The sequence below is a fragment of the Leopardus geoffroyi genome, chromosome C3, assembly GCF_018350155.1.
Source record: "Leopardus geoffroyi isolate Oge1 chromosome C3, O.geoffroyi_Oge1_pat1.0, whole genome shotgun sequence".
Lineage (NCBI taxonomy): Eukaryota > Metazoa > Chordata > Mammalia > Carnivora > Felidae > Leopardus > Leopardus geoffroyi.
In genome coordinates this window covers 102,277,254-102,298,679 of record NC_059338.1, presented here as the reverse complement: position 1 = coordinate 102,298,679, position 21,426 = coordinate 102,277,254, and the positions used below count along the sequence as shown (strand labels likewise).

Sequence of the window (21,426 nt, the reverse complement as noted above, 5' to 3'; positions counted from 1 at the left end):
TTTTTTTTTTTTTTGAAGTTTTATTTATTTATTGAGAGAGAGAGAGAGAGAGAGAGAGAGAGAGAGAGAGAGAATGAGAATGAATGGAGGAGGGGCAGAGAGGGAATCCCAAGCAGGCTCCATACTGTCAGCGCAAAACCCAATGTGGGGCTTGAACTCATGAACCATGAGATCATGAGCCAAAACAAAGAGTTGGACGCTTAACCGACTGAGCCAGCCGGGCGCCCCCAGATTGGTCCTTCAAGGACATAACATCAGATCATGTAACTTTCCTCCTTTTAGCCCTTCAGTGGTCTCTATCACACCTGGAATAAAAATCCCAAGTCCTTGCCATACTCACCAAGGTTCTGTATGACCCACCCTCTAGCCTGACTTCCAGCCTCCCAGTGTCCTCCTTGCTCCCTGTGCTTCAGGCACACTGGCCTCCTCTGTCCCCCTTGCTGTTTAGGGAGCACAGCTGGCAATTTCCATCTCTGGGTCATTGCATTTGCTCGTCCTGCCCCCTGGATTACCTGTCTCATGTGGCTGTATCGTGTGGCTCCACCAGATCACTGCCTGGATTCAGATTTTGTTCAAAAGTCACTTCCTGGTGGGGGTGGGGAAACCAATCAATCTATAGTTGACCTGTCATCAGGATCCCTTACTAGGCTTTACTTTTCTCTAAAAAGTGTACCACTGCCTGACAGAATTTGCATGTATATATATGTTGCATGCTTTTATCTGTTTGCTGTCTATTCCTTTATAAGATTATAAGCTTTTGTTAGGTCAGGGATTCTATGATTACAATCGTCCTATGATTCTTCTATGATTACATCCTTTTGGTGCCTAGAATAATGGCTTGTGTAAAGTAGATGCCCCCGAAATATAGGAATATGGTGTTCTGTGTTTTTAAAATCTGTATAATAATTGTATCACACCGAATGCATCTTGTGGCAACTTGCTTTTCTTATTCAACATTGCTTTCAAAATAGGTCCCTGTTGAGATCGGTCGATCTATCTATCTATCTGTCTATCATCTCCATCCATCTATCCAGCCCAGTCATTTTAACTGTGGTATATTACCCCATGTGGTTTATCCATCCCTTTACTTCTAGAGTATTGTTACTTTTCGTTTTTACTTTCTAAAACACTGCTGAAAGAAACATTCTTTTCAATGTGCTTTATTTGTTTTTCCTTGTAGGTGTATAACAGAATAAACCTTTGTGTTTTTTTTTTTTCCTAGCAGTTAAATTCATCTCTAGAAGTAATTACATTAACTTATTTTTTGCTTAGAGGATTAGTCTACTACCCATCAAATGTCCATATGCAAACCTAAAAGTCATTTTAGGAGGGAAAAAGACCAATATCACAAAAATTTTTCTTTAAAGAACAAATTTAATATTATAGTTATCTTTTAAATCTCATCTTTTCTGGTATCATGCCATAAAGATATATATGTTCTACTGTCAAAACTAGAGTAAATGTTAAGCTCTGATTAAATTATTTCACTTTGGTGTTATATGCATGCATGCATGTGTGGGTGTGTATGGCAATATGGTCATTGGAATTACTGTCCCAAGTGGCTTAAGCAACACTAACATTCCACTAAATCACAGAGAAACTTTTCAAAGAGTTTTGCATTTTGCTTGCTAAATTTTAAGAAATGCCAACGTTGTTACAAAATTTTAAACACTGTTAAATGAAGAAGTGATGAGGAAAAGACACTGGGAAAACTCAGGGAAAGCTATAATATTTGAGGCATAATATAGACCATTTCCAAAAGAATTGGAACTTTCAATGTGCTTTGAAACAGCATAGTTTAACAGTGATGTCATGTGTTGAATATGAAGCTATGAATGTCTAAAATAGAGAATGTAAAAAATTGCTTTCTAGGGTAGTCATTTTGCCTTGCTCATTGTTAAATGATTCTGGAAAGAAGAAAAAAGCTGAATTCCATTTCCTTAATTTGTAATTGGTAACAATTTGGACATCTGTTAATCTAATCTTTCCTTCAACATGTAAAAAGTTGATCTGTGCTTAGAAAAATTAAAAAGCAAGGGCACCTGGTTGGCTCATTCGGTTGAGTGTCCGACTTCAGCTTGGGTCATGATCTCACAGTGTGTGAGTTAGAGCCTTGTGTCGGGCTCTGTGTTGACTTCTCAGAGTCTGGAGGTTCCTTCGGATTCTGTGTCTCCCATGCTCTCTCTGCCCCTTCCCCACTCATGCTCTGTCTCTGTCTCAAAAATAAACATTAAACAAAATATTAAAAAAAAAAGTAGGGGCTCCTGGGTGGCTCAGTCAGTTGAAGGTCCAACTCTTGATTTTGGCTCAGGTCATGATCTCAGTTTCGTGGGTTCAAGCCCCACATCAGGTTCTGTGCTGACCCTGTGGAGCCTGCTTGGGATTCTCTCCTCTCTCTCTCTCTCTCTCTCTCTCTCTCTCTCTCTCTCTGCCCTCCCCTGCTCATGTTCCCTCTGTCTCTCTCAAAATAAATAAACTTAAAAAAGAAGAAAAATTAAAAAGTAATGTTAAAGTTGAATGACAATTTTACCTTAATAAAGCTGGAAAAATTGAATGGATTCAGAAAATATAATTCATTCACTTGTCAGTTATTTATTGAGTGTTTAATAGGAATCAGGTGCTATCCCAGATGCTGGGGACACAGTTATGGATAAAATATTTGAGGTCTGTATACCCTGTGAGCTCACTATCAGTCGGGGAGAGGGATAAGAAACAAGTAACTAATACTAAGATGAGATAATACCCCCAGGTGCAGTGAGGTGCGGTGGGGCTGATAACCTAGGGCAGTATGTGACTGAAAGTGAGGTGGGCTGTGGGAGGGTGTAGAATTGCCTGAGCTGTGGTGGCCATGTGGAACCTTTGAGGAGGTAATACTTGAGCTAAGAAGTGAAGGAGGCATCAGCCATACCGACATGTAGTAAAAGTCTCTGCAGTGGAAGGAATAGCAAGTGAGTGGTGCCGAAGGTAGGAACACATTTGTTGGGCTGGAGGAATGCAAAGGTCCGTGTGGCTCAGAAAGTGAGGGAGAGAGTGGTAGAAGATAAGTCTGGTGGGACAGCAAGGGGCTTTGAAGGGTTGGATAGGACCTGCATTTTATGCTAGGAGTTCCTAGATATTCTAGTAAACCACTAGAAACGTTTAGCAGGGAAATGGGATGACCGGATTTATATTTGTGTGTGTGGTATTATCCATATAAACATTATATATTATATTAAGAATGACTATTAACATAACAATTATAATTAGTAATAATACTGTAGGGGAGGCCAAATTTTACCACCACTCTCTTAAGATAGTTTAGCTGGATCTTGGAATTAAACTGATGTAGCATGCTTCTGTAGCAGAAGAAAAGCATGTACATTTTACATGACAGGGGAGTGCTCACAAGGAAATGAAGATCCATAGAAGTGGCCCAAACTACATGCTTTTATACTAGGCTGCACAATTGTGGACAAGAAACTAAAATATACAGGGAGCCCAGAGGAGGACCAGAATTCTTTTAGCAAGGTCTGTTTGCACAGAAATGTCTCAGCTTTGACTACAGGTTGAAGAATGTTTCTTCTCTTCTGCTGCAGGCAGGGCATCTTTGCTATGGGAGTTTTTATGTCTTCTTTTTAGGAAGAAAAAGGAAGAGGAGAATGCCTTTCATGCATTTGCTGTTTCCCAGGTGCCTTCAGCTCAAACTAATCCCCATGACAAAGTGACTACGATTCATATAATAATACATAGCACATATGGTATACACTGAGAATTATAACATACATCTACAGTGGACCCTTCAGACACAGGTCTGAACTATGGGCATCCACATATAGGCAGACTTTTTTCAATAAATGCAGTAAAATACTGTAAAGGAGTTTTCTCTTGCTTATGATTTTCTCTCTTTTTTTTTTTTTTTCAAAGAACAGCGGGTCTTCTTTTTTTTCTTAAAGTTTTCATCTTTTTCCCCCTTTTTTTAAAGTTTATTAATTTTGAGAGAGAGAGCACAAGCAAGGGAGGTGCAGAGAGAGTGGGAGAGAGAATTCCAAGCAGGCTCTGTGCTGTCAGAGCGGAGCCCGATGCAGGCTCACAAACCACAAGGTCATGAGCTGAGCCAAAGTTGGACACTTAACCGACTAAGTCTCCTAGGCGCCCCATTCTGATTTTCTTAATACTATTTTCTTTCCTCCAGCTTACTTTATTTTAAGAGTACAGTGAATAATACATAAAACATACAGATATTTATTAATCGACTAGCTATGTCATTGGTAAGGTGGGTAAGTTTGGGGGGAGTCAAAAACTATACATGAATTTTCGACTGTACAGGTGATCAGCTCCCCTAACCCTGTGTTGCTCAAGGGTCAACCTGTACAGTGTAATAAGTATACACAGTATATATATATATATATTTTTTAATTTTTTTTTCAACGTTTATTTATTTTTGGGACAGAGAGAGACACAGCATGAACGGGGGAGGGGCAGAGAGAGAGGGAGACACAGAATCGGAAACAGGCTCCAGGCTCTGAGCCATCAGCCCAGAGCCCGACGCGGGGCTCGAACTCACGGACGGCGAGATCGTGACCTGGCTGAAGTCGGACGCTTAACCGACTGCGCCACCCAGGCGCCCCAGTATATATTTTTTATGTTATACATTTATATATTTTAATGACCATTCTGGCTACTGCATGGAAAGTGTATTGTAAGGGACCATTAGTGGGGAGAGTAAGTATTGAAGAGGAGTAAAGGTGGGGCAGAGGAGAAAAATGCATCAGTGAATTAGATACGAGCAAAATTTCTCAACCCCAGCACTATTCACGTTTTGGGCCAGACTGTTCCTTGTTGAGGAGTTAGGGGGCTGTGCTCTGAATTATAGGATATTTAGCCCCATCTCTGGCCTCTTATCACAAAATCTCCGTAGCATCACCCACCTCTCTGTCCAGTTGTAATAGCCAGAAGTATCTCCACACGTTGCCAAATATCTATGGTGGGGGTAAAATTGGCCTCAGCTGAGAACTACCAATAAGGTGATAGTATTGGTGGGAAAAAGAAGCCAAATTTTTAATATATATGTAGTGGTGGAATGTTAATGACTTGCTGACTAATTGGATTTAGAAAGTCTAGGGTAAAGAAGACATTGGTTCTTGTACATGACCCCATTTGCATGTACATAACAATATTTTCTTTGCAAATTACATTTATTTTCAGTTTACTAATGCAGATCCTGAAGGACTCTTTTTGGTAACAATGACTTACTTGTGAATTTTACTGCTATTTATAGAGTCTACTTGAACACAGAAACTACGACATAATTTACTATGTCGTATATAGTATATAATGTGTGCTTATAAGTTATTCAGGCAGGTGTTCTCCCTAATTACTTTCGATCGTGTGGATTTGTGATCCTGTGAAAGGAAACTACCTTTTTCTGGTAAATATCAGTACATCTGCTTAACCATTTATAACAGCCTGAATGATTCATGTATGTTTGTGTGACTTTATAAGCATGTTGGGGACATGTACGTATGGATTTATGTCCCAGATGAAGAGCTGTACATTCTCTGTATGTAGGATGTGAAGGGCGCAGAAGTAACCACAAAGCTAGGGGAAGTAGGTACATTTTGACTCGACATAACAGAGAAACGATCTCTCCATTCTTTTGCTTTGCTGTCCAGTCATCTGGAACCATCCTGTCTTCACCTCTGCAGTGTGAAGCCCTATCTCATCCCCTTCCTCTCTTCCCTAGGCTCAGCAGCCCCAGATATACGACAAGCATCCTTCATGTGACTTACTTCTTCACCTTGCAGTGCTCTGATCATTCATTGCTTTTTAGGATGTGGTTGAACATTTCTGCAGGACCAACCATATCCTGTGGACACCTAAACCTAAAATCAAGTTCCAAAACGGTCAGATCGATTAAGAGAAAAGCGAGGCTTTACTCTTTTATTCTGGATGTTACATCCGTTTTAAAATCACACCAGTTGTTTTTGGAAATCCACGTGACATTTTTTTTCTCTCCAAGGAAAAATTTAAAATAATCATGACTTTCTGTCTAAAAAAGAAAACAGATACTATTTATAATGCTTGTCCTATAAAATATATTGGAGTTAGTAATTATTTAAATTGGCATAAAAGCAAACAATTGCTATCATTTTATGACTGCTGGTCATGTGCCAGGCAGTTAGCTAAGCCCTTGCATATGTTATTTCTTTTTTTTTTTTCTTTTTCTTTTTCTGTTTCTTTCTTTTTTTTTTTTTTTTTTTAGAGAAAGAGAGAGAGAGTGGGGGAGAGGGACAGAAAAGAGAGAGAGAGAGAATCTTAAGATGGCTCTCTACCCAGTGCCGAGCCTGAAATAGGGCTCGATCCCATGACCCTGGGATCATGACCTGAGCTGAAATCAAGAGTTGGATGTGCAACCAACTGAGCCACCCACATATGTTATTTCTAAATGGCTTGACACTTCTATCAAATGGATCTTATTATTCTCAATTTACAGATTTGGAAAGCTTAATTATGAGATTATGTAGTCTTGCTCAAATTTGCATTGCTGGTGAGTAGGATATCCACATTTCAAACATAATTTGTTAGCTTCAAATGGTTAGCTACCTCACTTTCTACCCCTTTTAAAATCAAACAGCCACCGTTGACTGAGTGCATCCCACTATGTTCTAGGGTTTTACAAATATAATTTCAATTACTTCTCACCAGAGCCTAATAAAACAGGTGATTTGTGCCTGTTTTATCACTAAAAAATAAATATAAGCTTAGGAGATGTTTGATAACTTATAGTTTTTGTCATGACCTTATGATTTCAAGTGACAGAAAACCTGGATATTAATGATTTCTGTAAAGATTGGGGGATAGAACTGGCTTCCATCATGACTGAGCCCAAAGGACCTGATCTCCCTCTCTCCATCTCTTGGCTGTGGTTTCCTCTCTGTTGGCTACCTCACACATTACCTTGCCTGTTAAGGTGGCTGAGTGGCTTCCAACAGCTGCCAGCTTACATCCTTCCTGCTCACCAGTCCTTAGCAGACCATCCATGCCTATTTCCTTACAGTTCCTACACATCTCTGGAATTGAATATTATTTTTCTTATTGACTGGGCCTGAATCACATGCTCCCTTCGGGGCAGAGACACGGGGTCAACCACAACTCAAACCTCATGGAGAGAAGGGAAGTGATACATTGTACTCTCCATCCCCTCACCCCCCACCTCCCACCCCCCACCAAAGGAGACGACTAGTGAGCAGAACAAAATAAAATATCTGTCCATTATATGTACCTTTGATCCGGTAGCGGTAAGTGCATAGTCAGGATTCAAACCCAAATATATAAGGATCCAAAGCACTTTCTCCTATCCTTTACACTGGTCTCTTCATCTCCAGGTAATTGTTTTTAAAAATTCATTGTGAGATAATTTCTCAATTTCTGGTGCTTCTGTGAAAAACTATGCCATTTTGTTAAGGAAATGACACTTAAAAGCATCAGCGTAGTTGTGATATCTTTTAACGAAAGTAACAAGGCTATCAACATACAGGGAAATATTTTTTCTAGAAGACAGACATTTTCTAAACTTCAGGTAAAAAAAAGGAATGTTTCATAGTATATTTTGCATTGAATAAATGTTCCTATTTACATCTCCAAAATAAAGGATATTTAGCAGAGAATAGGCTTTCTCCTCACCTTTCATTTTAGGGCTACACTACTATTTTCTATCTCTTCCACCAATTCAAATAGTCTTTGGCATTTCAACAATCTTTAGTTCAGTGTCTTCGACCTTCTACTTTGGGAGTAGTACTCTCCCCTTTGGAGAAATTAAGCAGAAGAATGTAAGCAGAAAGAAATAATATAAACTAGTAGGAAGAGTATAGCATTAGGAACCAGAAACCCAGGTTTATGATCCCAATCTGATAAAAGCTCCCTGTGAATGAGGGATGGCAAATGAGGTTCTTTTTGAAATGATTGCCTACAACCCTCTTACATAATCTCTTTGGCGGCTATGTTTTCACACTGAATTGCCAGTATAGCAACATTCATTCACTTAGACAAAATGAAATGAGCATCTATGCAAGGTACTGTGGTGGATATGGTGAAGGCTGCAAGATGACTTCTCAAGAACATCTGTCATCCCTAAGATGCATTGATTGTCTAGTATGTGTTTGACATTGTACTAGAAGCTAGGGCTATAATGATGCATAGAAAAGCCCTAAGGGGCCTATCATTTAATTGGAGAGATGTGTGCAAAGAGAAAGATAAATAAATATAATAAATATAAAAGTCAGCATATACAAGGTGCCATTTAATAGGACACGAAAGTACTTCGAGCATTCAACTTCTTATTGAGCAGTTCAGACCTTTGAAGACTGTTTACACATAGATTGTAATAACGGTGAATCTAATTGCTTCCATGAATGTCAGCATAGAGGTAACATAGGAGATGAAGGTGGGTACACAAGGACTAGATTGTAGACTGATATTGCCCATATCCAGAATGGACTAAAATAAGGAAAGAAAAGGATTGAGAAACCCATCACAAACCATAGCAATCATCACGTCTTCATGTTATCATGTTGTCCAGTACAGGAACCACTAGTTCATGTCAACATGTGTTGTAAGTGAAAAATACACCCTAAATTTCTAAGATTCAATAAGAGAATGCAAAATATCTCATTAATAATTTGTATATTGATCACATGTTGAAATGATAATATTTTGGATGCACTGGGTAATATAAAATATTGATGAAAGTAATTCTTTTTAATGTGCATTCTAAGAAATTTAAAATTATGTGTATGGCTTATATTATATGGCTGTTGGATAGTGCTATTCTGTTTGACCAGATTAGGAACTAGGAATGTTTTATAAATCCCATTTTTCACCAGGTCTGCACTCCACATTGTGGGTAGGAGAATACCAAGCACCTACTCTTTTCTGGGCTGTGATGTAAAGTGGGTTTTATTATCCTCAGTTCAGAGGAGGCCAGTTCAGATTCAATAACTTGTCCTGGGTCATAGAGAGTAAATAGCGGAATTCTAACTCAGGACTGTCCTGCTCCGAAGAAGGCGCTCATCTGTACACTTAGGCTGTATGACCAAAGTACTGCCACTAAACTGGCGCTGCCTGAGTATGAGAGTGTTAGGATGCCACTAGTGCATTGTCGGACCCTCACACTGAAAAGCAGACAGTGCAAGGGTAACGAGCAAGGGCTCTGGAGTCACCAGCGTGGGATCCTAAGCCTGAGTCTTCTGCTTTCTGGCTGGGCAAACTATTGAACTATGGAGAGATTTGGCTTTGTCATCTGCAAAATGGAGATGATGGTAATGCTGTGCTCACAGGTTTGTTGTAAGTGTTAAGTCAAATGATATTTATGAAGTGCTTAACAGTGCCTACCTGTGCCACAGTTCAGATTCAATAAATGGTAGCATGTTTGAGATAGGAGGCCAGAGGTACGGCATGTTGGTGTGGGGCCCTCTAACCTGTCTGATGAATCTGGACTTGGATTAGCACTGTTCTTAATTTGCCAGCCATGTGAACTTGGGCCAGTTACATGACTTCTCTCTCAGTCACACCTATATTTGAATTAGATTTAATAAAAGTCTCATTCCCATTGTTGTTGAGATAATTAAATGACATAATACACAAAAGGTTCTTAGAATCCCACCCTGAGCCAAAGAATGGGTAATGATAATTGCATTGATTGCATTGTTGTTGTTAATATTTAGAAGACATTTGCTTTTGAAAATTGTATTTATATTGGGGCACCTGGGTGGCTCAGTCGGTTGAGCATCCAACTTCGGCTCAGGTCATGATCTCGAGGTCTGTGAGTTCGAGCCCCACGTCGGGCTCTATGCTGACAGCTCAGAGCCTGGAGCCTACTTCGGATTCTGTGTCTCCCTCTCTCTCTGCCCCTCCCCTGCTCATGCTCTGTCTCTCTCTCTCTCTCTCTCTCTCTCTCTCTCTGTCAAAAATAAATAAACATTAAAAAAATTTTTTTTGAAAAGAAAATTGTATTTATATCTTTGGCTTTTTATTCTTGTAGATTTTTAATTGGTTTTGTTTTATTTAGTTTAATTTTCTTTTCTGACAAATGCTTTTACATCTGGGGTTCTAAACCACTGTGCTTTCTGAATCCATTTCTTCCGGACTCTTCCCATATAGCAGTTACGCATGTGCTGGCCTTTGATAGGGACTCCCCGCCCACTTCAACCACCTTCTGACTTGCCATCCAAACATTTGTGAGTTGCGTCTTGCAAACCTCAGTGGGAGAAGGAACAAATCACTTGAAACCAGATAGCCATGCCTCTGAGATTAATAAAAGTACAGTTTTACATTTAGTTCTTTTCTTTTAGTTTTTATTTAAATAAAGTGAGTTAACATACAGTATTATATTAGATTCAGGTGTGCAAGATAGTGATCTGGCGCTTCCATTCATCACCCAGTGCTCGTCACAAGTGCACTCCTTGATCCCCATCACCTATTTCACCTCTTCCCTCACCCGCCCCGCCCTTCTGGTAACCATCAGCATGTTTCTATAGTTAAGAGTCTGTTTCTCGGTTTGTCTTTCTCTTTTGTCCCCTTTGCTTCTGTGTTTTGTTTTTATTTTTTATTATCTTTTAAAATTTTATTTGTGGGGCGCCTGGGTGGCGCAGTCGGTTAAGCGTCCGACTTCAGCCAGGTCACGATCTTGCGGTCCGTGAGTTCGAGCCCCGCGTCAGGCTCTGGACTGATGGCTCAGAGCCTGGAGCCTGTTTCCGATTCTGTGTCTCACTCTCTCTCTGCCCCTCCCCCATTCATGCTCTGTCTCTCTGTCCCAAAAATAAATAAAAACGTTGAAAAAAACATTTTATTTGTTTATTTGAGAGAGATAGAGACAGTGTGAGTGGGGGAAGGGCAGACAGAGAGAGGAAGAAAGAGAGAATCCCAAGCCAGCTCCATGCTGCCAGTGCAGAGCCCAACGAACTCAGGAAACTGCGAGGTCATGACCTGAGCCGAAACCAAGAGCCAGACATTTAACCGACTCAGCCATTCAGGCGCCCTTGTTTTGTTTTTTAAATTCCACATATGAGTCTGTTGATGTCTTCTGCCCCACTTTTAATTGGATTATTCATTTTTTGGGTGTTGAGTTTTATAAGTTCTTTCTATAATTTGGATACTAACTGTATTGGATAAGTCATTTGCAAATATCTTCTCCCATTCCATACATGCCTTTTAGTTTTGTTGATTATTTCCTTCACTTTGCAGGAGCTTTTTATTTTGATGAAGTCCTAGTAGTTTAATTTTGCTTTTGTTTCTCTTCCTTCAGGAGACATTATCTAAAAAGAAGTTATGGCCCATGTCAAAGAAGTTACTGGCTGTGTTCTCCTCTAGGATTTTTATGGTTTCAGATCTCACATTTAGGTCTTTCATCCATTTCAAATTTATTTTTGAGTATGATGTAAGAAAGTGGTCCAGTTTCATTCTTTTGCATGTTGCTGTCCAGTTTTCCCCAACATCATCTGTTGAACAGACTGCCTTTTTCCCATTGCACATTCTCTCCTGCTCTGTCAAAGATTAATTGACCATATGATTGTGGGTTCATTTCTGGGTTTTCTATTCTGTTCTCTTGATATGTGTGTCTATTTTTGTGTCACTACCATATGGTTTTGACATTTAAAAAGATGTTTGTTTATTTATTTATTTTGAGAGAGAGTGTGTGAGTGCAGAAGGGGGAGAGAGAGAGAGAGAGGGAGAGAGAGAGAATCCCAGGCAAGCTCAGCACTGTCAGCTCAGAGCCTGAGGCAGGGCTCCATCTCACAAAGCATGAGGTTATGACCTGAGCCAGAGATCAAGTGTCAGACCCTTAACCAACTGACCCACCCAGGCACCCTGACTACTAAAGCTTTGAAGTGTAACTTAAAGTCCAGAATTGTGATGCCTCCAGCTTTCTTTTTCTTTTTCAAGATCGCTTTAGTTATTTGGGTTCGTTTGTGGTTCCTCAAAAGGTTTAAGATTGTTTGTTCTAGTTCTGTGAAAGAAGCTGTTGTTATTTGAATAGAAATTGCATTAAATCTATAGATTGCTTTGGGTAGTATAGACACTAACAATATTTGCTTTTCCAAAGAGCATGGAATGTCTATTTACTTCTGTCCTTTTCAATTATTTTTTAATCAGTGTTTTATAATTTTCACAGTACAGATCTTTCACCTCTTTGATTAGGGTTATTCTTAGGTTATCTTATTATTTTTGGTGCGATTTGTCTTTCTGCTGCTTCATTATTGGTGCATTAAAATGCAACAGATTTCTGTACATTCATTATGTATCCTGTGAGTTTACTGAATATATTTATGAGGTCTAGCAGTTTTTTGGTGGAGTCTTTTAGGTTTTCTATGTATAGTATCATGCCATCTGCAAATAGTGAAAGTTTTACTTCTTCCTTGATGATTTGGATGCCTTTTATTTCTTCTTGTTGTCTGATGGCTGTGGCTAGGACTTGCAGTACTATGTTGAATAAAAGTGGTGAGAGTGAACATCCCTGTTGTGTTCCTGACCTTAGAGGAAAAGCTCTCAGTTTTTCCCCATGTAGGATGATGTCAGCTATGAGTTTTTCAAATATGGCCTTTATTATGTTGAAGTATGTTCCCTCTAAACTTAACTTTGTTGAGGATTTTTATCATGAATGGATGTTATACTTTGTCAAATGCTTTTTCTGTATCTATTGAAGTGATCATATGGTTCTTATCCTTTCTTTTATTAGTGTGATCCATCATGCTGATTGGTTTGCAAACACTGAAACACCTTTGCAGCCCAGGAATAAATCCCACTTGATGGTGGTGAATGATTTTTTTTAATGTGTTTTTGGATTCAATTTGCTAATCTTTTGCTAAGGATTTTTCCATCTGTGGTCATCGGGGATATTGGTCTTATGGTCCTCTTTTTTAGTGATGTCTTTATCTAGGTTTTGATATCAGGGTAATGCTGGCCTCATAGAATGAATTTGGAAGTTTCTCTTCCTTTTCTATTTTTTGGAATAGTTTGAGAAGAAAAGGTATTAACTTTTCTCTAAATTTTTAGAATTTGCCTGTGAAGCCATCTGGTCCTCAACTTTTATTTGTTGGGAGTGTTTTGATTACTCATTCAATTTCTTTGCTGGTTATCAGTCTGTTCAAGTTGTCTATTTCTTCCTGTTTCAGTTTTGGTTATTTATATTCTAGGAATTCATCTATTTCTTCTAGGTTGTCCAGTTTGTTGGCATATAGTTTTTCATAATATTCTCTTATAATTGGTTGTATTTCTGTGGTGTTGGTTGTTATTTCTCGTCTCTCATTTGTGATTTTACCTATTTAGGATCTCTCTGTCTCTTTGTCTCGTTTTGTAATTCCTGCTAGAAGTTTACAATTTTATTAATTTTTTTTTAAGGAACCAGTCCCTGATTTCATTGATCTGTTCTATTATAGGTACGGTTCTAATTAAGTTCTGCACACAGAACACTCCTGTGGATAAAGTCTTTGAGAATTTGTGAATTTGTAAATCAGCCTCTGAGTTCTGGATAGTTGAAGTTGCTGAATAAGTGAGGTTTTATTGTGGCCAATTATCATTTGGAGGCATGAATAAAATTTCACTCTATTGACTTTTTATTTCAGCTTCAGTAAAATGGAGAAAATATCTGTTGTCTCTTCCATTGAGGGGACTGATAGTGGTGCACTTCGTCAGTGGAACTGCATTGGTAGTTTCCAAAGTGAAGAACAGTTTTCAAACTCCAGAGTGTTGTCTAGATATTACAGATTTATAATTGATTGGTTTATTCCTACACCGTCACCCACACCTAGAAACTACGGTAGAATAGGTTCTGCTCTGAAGAAGAGTGTGCAGCATTTCCTGGGCAGCTGTGCTCAGGGATGTCCTAGGTACCATTGCACAACTGTCCTTAGTACTAATAAATATCATAGGGCAATCGGCACAATCTTTAATGAAAATGTGATTTTCTTTTCCTTACATGATGAAAGCACTGCTGATTTTACTAATGAACAATTACAGGTGTATAGTTAAGAATAAAAAGAGATTTTCATTTCTTTCTGTACTAGATGGTAAAATAACTTGCAACTCATTACAATTTGATTGGTAAATTTTACCTTAGGCCTGTACATACATATGAAAAATATCAGACTCCTAATGAATAGGTTACTGTCCAAAGTTTCTACTCTCCTCTATTTCCTTTTAGGAAGGTATTGGATTTGGTTTATAGTTATTAACTCTTTTGATATAGACAGTTAAATGTGTGTGTGTGTTTGTGTGTGTATTAGAGTGCATGCACATGTGAGTCGGGGGGCAGAGAGAGGCAGGGAGGGAGAGAATTCCAAGCAGGCTGCATTTCCAGCACAGAACCTGAAGTGGGGCTTGATCCCACAACCCTGAGATCATGACCTGAACTGAAATCAAGAGTTGGACCCTCAATTGACTGGGCCACCCAGGCACCCCAAGGCAGTTAAATATATTGAAAAGACTTGGAATTTTAAAATAATAGTAATAAAATCAAGGTTTATGTTTCATCTTAGGAAAACATATCAAAATATAAAGTAGTGCTACATTGAAATCAAAATACCAGTACAGTATGTTAACTAAATGATCCATGTTTTTTCATCAATTATTATTTTTTTTAGAGAGAGAGAGTGAGCAGGGGAGAGAGGCAAGGACGGGGGAGAGAAAGAGAGGGAGAGAGAGAGAGAGAGAGAGAGGGAGGGAGGGAGGGAGAGGGAGAGGGAGACGGACAGGGAGAGAGGATCTTAAGCAGGCTTTACACTTAGTGTGGAACCCGATGTGGGGCTTGATCCCATGACTCTGGGATCGCGACCTGAGCTGCAATCAAGAGTCAGACACTCAACCAACTGAGCCACCCAGGCAACCCTTCCATCAATTATTATTCTCAGGTTAAATGTATAAAAATAATTAACACCTTCCCAACTCATACCATTTCCAAGTGTGACTGTTAACGTTGTGTATTTTTATAGCTGATCTTAGTTTAAATAAATATAGTTTATTTATTTTTGAGAGAGAGAGATACAGACAGACAGCAGGGGAGGGGCAGAGAGAGAAGGAGACAGAATTCGAAGCAAGCTCCAGGCTCTGAGCTGTCAGCACAGAGCCTGATGCAGGGCTTGAGGTTGTGAACTGCAAAATCATGACCTGAGCTGAAGTCAGACGCTTAACCAACTGAGCCACCCAGGCTCCCCAATCCTTGTTTGAGTTTTTAAAAAGGAACTTACCATCTCAAAAATTTAATTCCAAAATTTTTGTAGAAACTTTATGTGTACACACACACACACACACACACACACATCCCCACCATCTATACACACCATACAGAATGTTAGCATTGAGAGAATTTAATATAAATCACATATTTAAGAACAAGCATAAAATACATTAGATATGACCTTGGGCAATAGGCATTAGGAATTCAAGGAGAGTTCTTTTTCTGATGTTTTTAAATCCTTCGTCTAATGAGTCTGCCAACAGAGGCTTTTATTTGTAGGGAATTAAATCGCAACTACTGAAGCAGTTCTGATAATATCCACCTGCTTTCCTGTTATTAAAGAACCTCGTAGCACATTGGACAAAACAGCCCAATCTCACCTATTTTATTTCTAGTAGAACTTCACAGGCTGGTGACAAGTCTGTAGCCATTTAAGAGGCTTATTTAGGCACTAAATGCCCAAGAAGGGTGAACTCTGAATCATGGTAAGACAAACTAACGATGTGGTTGTGAAAAGTATCATGAGGCCCAACTGCTAAATTCCAAGAGTCTGTCCAAACATTAGCGTTTCCATAGTGCCAGCGAATCCATCTGCAGGGCACTGAAGCTAGCAGCCGCGTGCCCATAGTTTGGGAAGTACTCATTATTAACTAGGTCATGTTTCAAGGCAGCACCCCAGATGGCACCACATCCAGCTTGTGCTGAAATAATACCAGCCTTATTGCCATGCCTGTCTCCTGTGCACACTCCCCCCATTTTGGCCAAGGACATCCTTGGACATCCTCCTTGATTTCCATCTATGCCCAGTGTCTGTTACCTTTTTTAGACTGTTTTTCTTACCTTTGAAGTTTACTCTAGATGTCTACTTATGCAGATTTTACCTGATTAAAAATGTTCAGGAAAGAAATAAAAGGACACCCATGCTAATTAGTTCACAGCTTAGCACTGTTCAGATTGCAAAGCCTTAGGAAAATTTCTACACTTGGCAAGAGATATCTTACTCCTGTTCTTCTCTTAAAGGGCAGTGAAAACAGCTCCTCCTGAAGTAGAGTGGCAAAACCAGATCGTTTTGTGGCACCAGGTTAGGTCCTACATTAGGAGCAAGTTGGCCTTAACTTCTCGTGGGGTAGGGGTGCTGGTGAATAGAAGCATTAACAAGACAGACCACAGTCAGGGCATAATTTTCAAACCCCAGCATGTGCAGAGGGAAGCAGACAGAGGCCTTTCTTCCTAGGCTGTGAAACGGAGGTTGGCTTTGTGACAGTTTGCTTCTCCAGTCTGAGCAGATGGATGAGAGTGAAAAGTAGGAGTGTGATGAGAGGTGGCTCATCTCCCCTTCACTCTAGCCTTCTAGAAGTCAGCAAGGAGGACCCCTGGTTGTGTGCAAATGCGGCTCCCTAACAGATTGGTCTGTAGTCTGAAGACACTGCTCTCATTTCTGCTTCTCTTCACCAGTCAAAGTGTGGAAATGCCCTGGGGCTATCCTATTTCATGCTTCCCTGAACTCCTAAGGGGCTTCTCCACTTAGAAACTGAATTTTTGCAATGATTTTTGGTGGAAGAAATCTGAGTTTTCATTCCACCCCAACCTATCCTCTAAATGACCTATGTTTTACTCTTTCTGCTCCTTGTATTTGTGATGATGCTGGTCCTTACATCTAAGGACCATGTTTACAGAATATTTTTAACCGGACTTGATTACTTTTTATTTTCAACTGATAAAAACCATTCTAGTTTTGGTAATCCTCTATGAAATGGAATTTAAAACACATTTTATCTCCCTGTCTTTTATGAAGATATAAATATTAGACCATGTTGCAAAGATTAAGCACATGTGGATAATATTTAAAATTGAAATAAAATCAAATAAAACTGATTCTGAAATTAATTTAATACATAGATAGTAATATCCCAGGCTTTGGGATCAAGCACTCTGAGTTAGAATCCTGGCTCTGCTAATTACATGTTTTGTGAACTTGGGTAAGTTACATAAATTTTCAACATCTCAGTTCCCTTATCTGTAAAATAGGGATACCAGTATTTATTTTTTTCTGTGTTGTTGTTTATTAGTAGTGGCATATGCAAAGTTACTAGCTTATAGAAGGAGTTCAACAAATGATTGCTCGTAAGTGGTAATGCAGGGATGTCACTAATTCTAATGTTTTGTCTGTCTCAGAGTTTTCCAGATTTTACATATACACTCCTTTAATTTGTTTAACAAACATGTGAAGAGAATCCATTATATTGAAGGTTCTGAGGGCTTTTAAAAACTCTTAAGGGAATTTATACCTTCATGAGAATGATCAGCTTAGCACAAATAACTTTTAAAATAACTTTGAAGGACAGCTTTTTAAAAAGTATGGCACGTTTTCCTGACTTTAGAAATATTGATAACTCAGGGTCATGACTGTGATCATTGTTTAAATACTGAGACGTACTGCCTTGATTTGTCAGTCCTATTCAGGTGTGAAAGGATCTTTGTTTCCCATTACACTGCTTGAATCTTGAATCTTATTATCTGGTTTTCATATTTGCTCTATCTGTGCCTTAATGTTTTTAGTGTACTTCCACATTTCAACTTTATTTCTTTATTGTAATTATTTTTTTAAAAATTCAGTATAGCTAAATAAATAAATAAATAAATTCAGTATAGTCAACGTACAATGTTATATTGTTTCACCAGTTCTATAAGTTACTCAGTGCTCATCACAATAAGTGAACTCTTAATCCCCTTCATCTATGTCACACAATGCCCTGCCCCCGACCTCCCTTCTGCTAACCACAAGTTCTCTATATTTAAGAGTGTTGTTTTTTTAAATTTTTTTAATGTTTTATTTGTTTTTGAGAGAGACAGAGAGAGAGAGAGTTAGAGGAGGGGCAGAGAGAGAGGGAGACACAGAATCTGAAACAGGCTCCAGCCTCCAAGCTGTCCGCACAGAGCCAGATGCAGGGCTTGAACTCACAAGCTGTGAGATCATGACCTGAGCTGAAGTTGGATGCTTAACCAACTGAGCCACCCAGGCGCCCCAAGAGTCTGTTTTTGTTGTTTGTCTCTTTTTTTTTTCTTGGTTTGTTTTGTTTTTTTAAATTCAGCATATGAGTGAAATTATATGGTATTTGTCTTTCTCTTACAGACTTATTTCATATATCCTCATATACTTCATATACCCATATATACTCTCATAAGTATATACATATACTTAGTTCATTATACCCTGTTGATCCATCCCATTGTTGTTGGAAATGGCAAGATTTCATTATTTTTTATGGATGAGTAATATTCCATTATATACATACCATATCATCTTTATCCATTTATCTGTTGATGGATACTTGGGTTGCTTCATATTTTGGCTATTTTAAATAATGCAGCCATAAACATAGAGGTGCATGTATCTTTCAGAACTAGTGTTTTCATATTCTTTGGGTATATATTCAGTAGTGAAATTACTGGATCATATGGTAATTCTATTTCTAATTTATTGAGGAATTTCCATGCTGTTTTCCATACTGGTTGCACAAGTTTGTATTCCCACCAACATTTCAGAATTCCTTTTTCTCCACATCCTCGCCAATACTTGTTGTTTCTTGTGTGTGTGTATTTATTTTATTAAAACAAGATTTTATTAAAAAATTAATGTTTATTTTTGAGAGAGAGAGAGAGTGAGTGGAGGAGGGGCAGAAAGAGGGAGACACAGAAGCTGAAGCAGGCTCCAGGCTCCATGCTGTCAGCACAGAACCTAATGCGGGGCCTGAACTCACAAACTGCGAGATCATGACCTGAGCTGAAGTTGGACACTTAACCAACTGAGCCACCCAGGCGCCCCCAAGATTTTATTAAATTCAAGTTAGTTAACATACAGTGTAGTATTGGTTTCAGGAGTAGAATTTAATGATTCATCACTAACATATAACACTCAGTGCCCATCACAAGTGCCCTCCTTAATGCCAATCACCCATTTAGCTCATCCCCCTACCCAGCACCCCTCCAGCAACCCTCAGTTTATTCTCTGTAGTTAAGAGTCTCTTATGTTTTTGATTCTAGTCATTATGACAGGTGGGGGGTGATATCCTGTTGTGGTTTTGATGTGTGCTTCCCTGATGATGAGTGATGTTGAGTATCTTTTCATGTATCTGCTGGCCATCTGTAGGTCTCCTTTGGAGAAATCTCTGTTCATGTCTTCTGTCCATTTTTTAATTGAATTATTTGTTTTCGTTTTTTTTTTTTTTTTTTTTTTGGTGATGAGTTGCAGACTTTTATTATTTTATCATCTACACCCCAGGTTTTGAAAACACATTAAAGGTTAAATATTTCTTTAAAGGCATTTAAAACCTTTTGATAGTATTAATTCAACAGTAATGAGGCTTATCTGTTGTAATGCTTCACATTAAATCACTAAATATATCTTATCTAAGTATTTTTCTTTTAATAATCAGGAAGAGCGTTCTGGTGGCATGAGGGATCTACTGAAAGTAATGTAATAATGTGAGGGAAATATGATAAAGTGGTCAGGAAGTCAGTCTTAGGAGTCTTAAAACGCAGAGTTCAAATCCCATCTCTGCCAATTACTAGTTATTTGACCTTAAGCAAGTTCCTCAACTTGCTAAATATTCCATTCTTCCTTCTGTTAAATGAAAATATGAGTAGTACCTACCTCACAGGCCACTGAGATTAATTAAGTAATACATTTAAAGCACTTAGCACAATGCCTAGCACTTAGTAAGAATGCAGTGAGTGTATTATAATGAGAATGGTGTAGACATCAATGTTATTCTTTGGTGGTTAAAAGTCTGATATTGCTACTATCTCTAAATTGTTTCTATGTTTTCTTTGTATGCTACAAGGAAATTTCACCTTAGTGCTCCCTATCATTGACTAATATTTCTTATTGTATGGTTTAAATTATATGCTATAAAGAAAAACACACTCATAGAAGCATATTTCTCACATAAATGAGTAAAGAACAACTGCATTTAACACCCGGCTTCCTTGTACTTACTAAACGGCATTTTCTATATGGGGGATAACAGCTTGCTGTGTGGACTTTAGGGTCCCTTTTTCCTCGGATGCTTTTCTGCATACTGGCTCCTCCCCCAACCACTGGCCCTTGATGGAGGTGTGGGTGGAGCTTGTGAGACATCAAGTGCCAGGCACACGGGTAACAGAACACTTATCAGATCAGACTGGGTTCCCACACAGCTATAAGGTTGCCTGCTCGCCTGCACAGAAATGACGAAGGACAAAAACAGCCCAGGGTAGGTGGGATCTACCAGCTTTGTCTATTGTTACTTCCTCTGTTATTATGCAGAAACATTTCCTAGTTCCATTATCAAATTGATCTCTGATTTCTGTGCAAGTGGGAAATCAAATCTTTGTGCTTACGGGAGCAAACATATGGATTTCTGTAGCCATTTGTTTCCTGGTGAAATGAGACCAAGAACAAGGCAGCCTGCCAAAGGCATAGGTACTATAGAAAGAGAAAACCTTTCTGACCTGCTTGGTTTGCTATATCCATTACATTTGATCCCTTTCAAAACCATAATGCTTTGTAATTTTTAAATGATATTTCTTCTATTTTTATCTCGGCGTCACCAGTTACTAACACCTCTTACTGTATGCTTTAAATGATTTAAATGGCATGGGGAGATCATCATACATTTTACTTTACATTAAAACTATTGTAAGCACTTATTATATATTTCAGTATGTTGTATTGAGCTTACTACATTACTTAAAATCATTTTTAAATGATTACTTGAAAAAGTGAAAATTACGTGAAAAGTTTTATTTACGTTTCTCTGAGAATAATAGCTTTCTGAGCACTTTCTGTTTTAAATGAACAAAATGGAGTAGGTGTAGCAACATAGAAATCTTTTGGATATTCTTGCTTTTCAGTTGTTTCTGGGCAGTGGTGGATGCCTATGTGATCTTTAAAATTTTTTTTAATGTTTATTTATTTTTGAGAGAGAGAGAGACAGAGTGCAAGCCAGGGAGGGGTATAGAGACAGGGAGACACAGAATCTGAAGCAGGCTCCAGGCTTTGAGCTGTCAGCACAGAGCCTGACGTGGGGCTCGAACCCACGAACTATGAGATCATGACCTGAGACGAAGTCAGATGCTTAACCGACTGAGCCACCCAGGTGCTTGCTCCATGGGATCTTTTAGAATATTGGATATCGTAGACATGCAGAAACTCATCTCCCACCCTCAGAACTAAA

The 21,426-nt window shown here is 38.8% G+C and overlaps 1 protein-coding gene and 1 long non-coding RNA gene across 8 annotated transcripts in view; both read left to right on the top strand.

Annotated features, from left to right (window-relative positions):
* Positions 1 to 21,426, top strand: part of OXR1 (oxidation resistance 1) — a 456,115-nt gene that overhangs the window by 148,651 nt on the left and 286,038 nt on the right. For 2 of the 7 annotated variants that reach the window (XM_045453913.1, XM_045453908.1), the window contains exon 1: positions 20,423 to 20,463. The exons of the other annotated variants lie outside the window; for them this stretch is intronic. In XM_045453913.1, coding sequence (XP_045309869.1) covers positions 20,438 to 20,463 — 26 coding nt within the window. In that variant the 5' untranslated portion in view covers positions 20,423 to 20,437. Of the gene's footprint in view, positions 1 to 20,422; positions 20,464 to 21,426 lie in introns of those variants that run through there. 7 annotated transcript variants of the gene reach the window in all.
* Positions 4,058 to 4,701, top strand: LOC123585608. The gene is made up of 2 exons (XR_006706310.1): positions 4,058 to 4,370; positions 4,610 to 4,701. It is a non-coding gene; the product is annotated as an uncharacterized LOC123585608 (long non-coding RNA).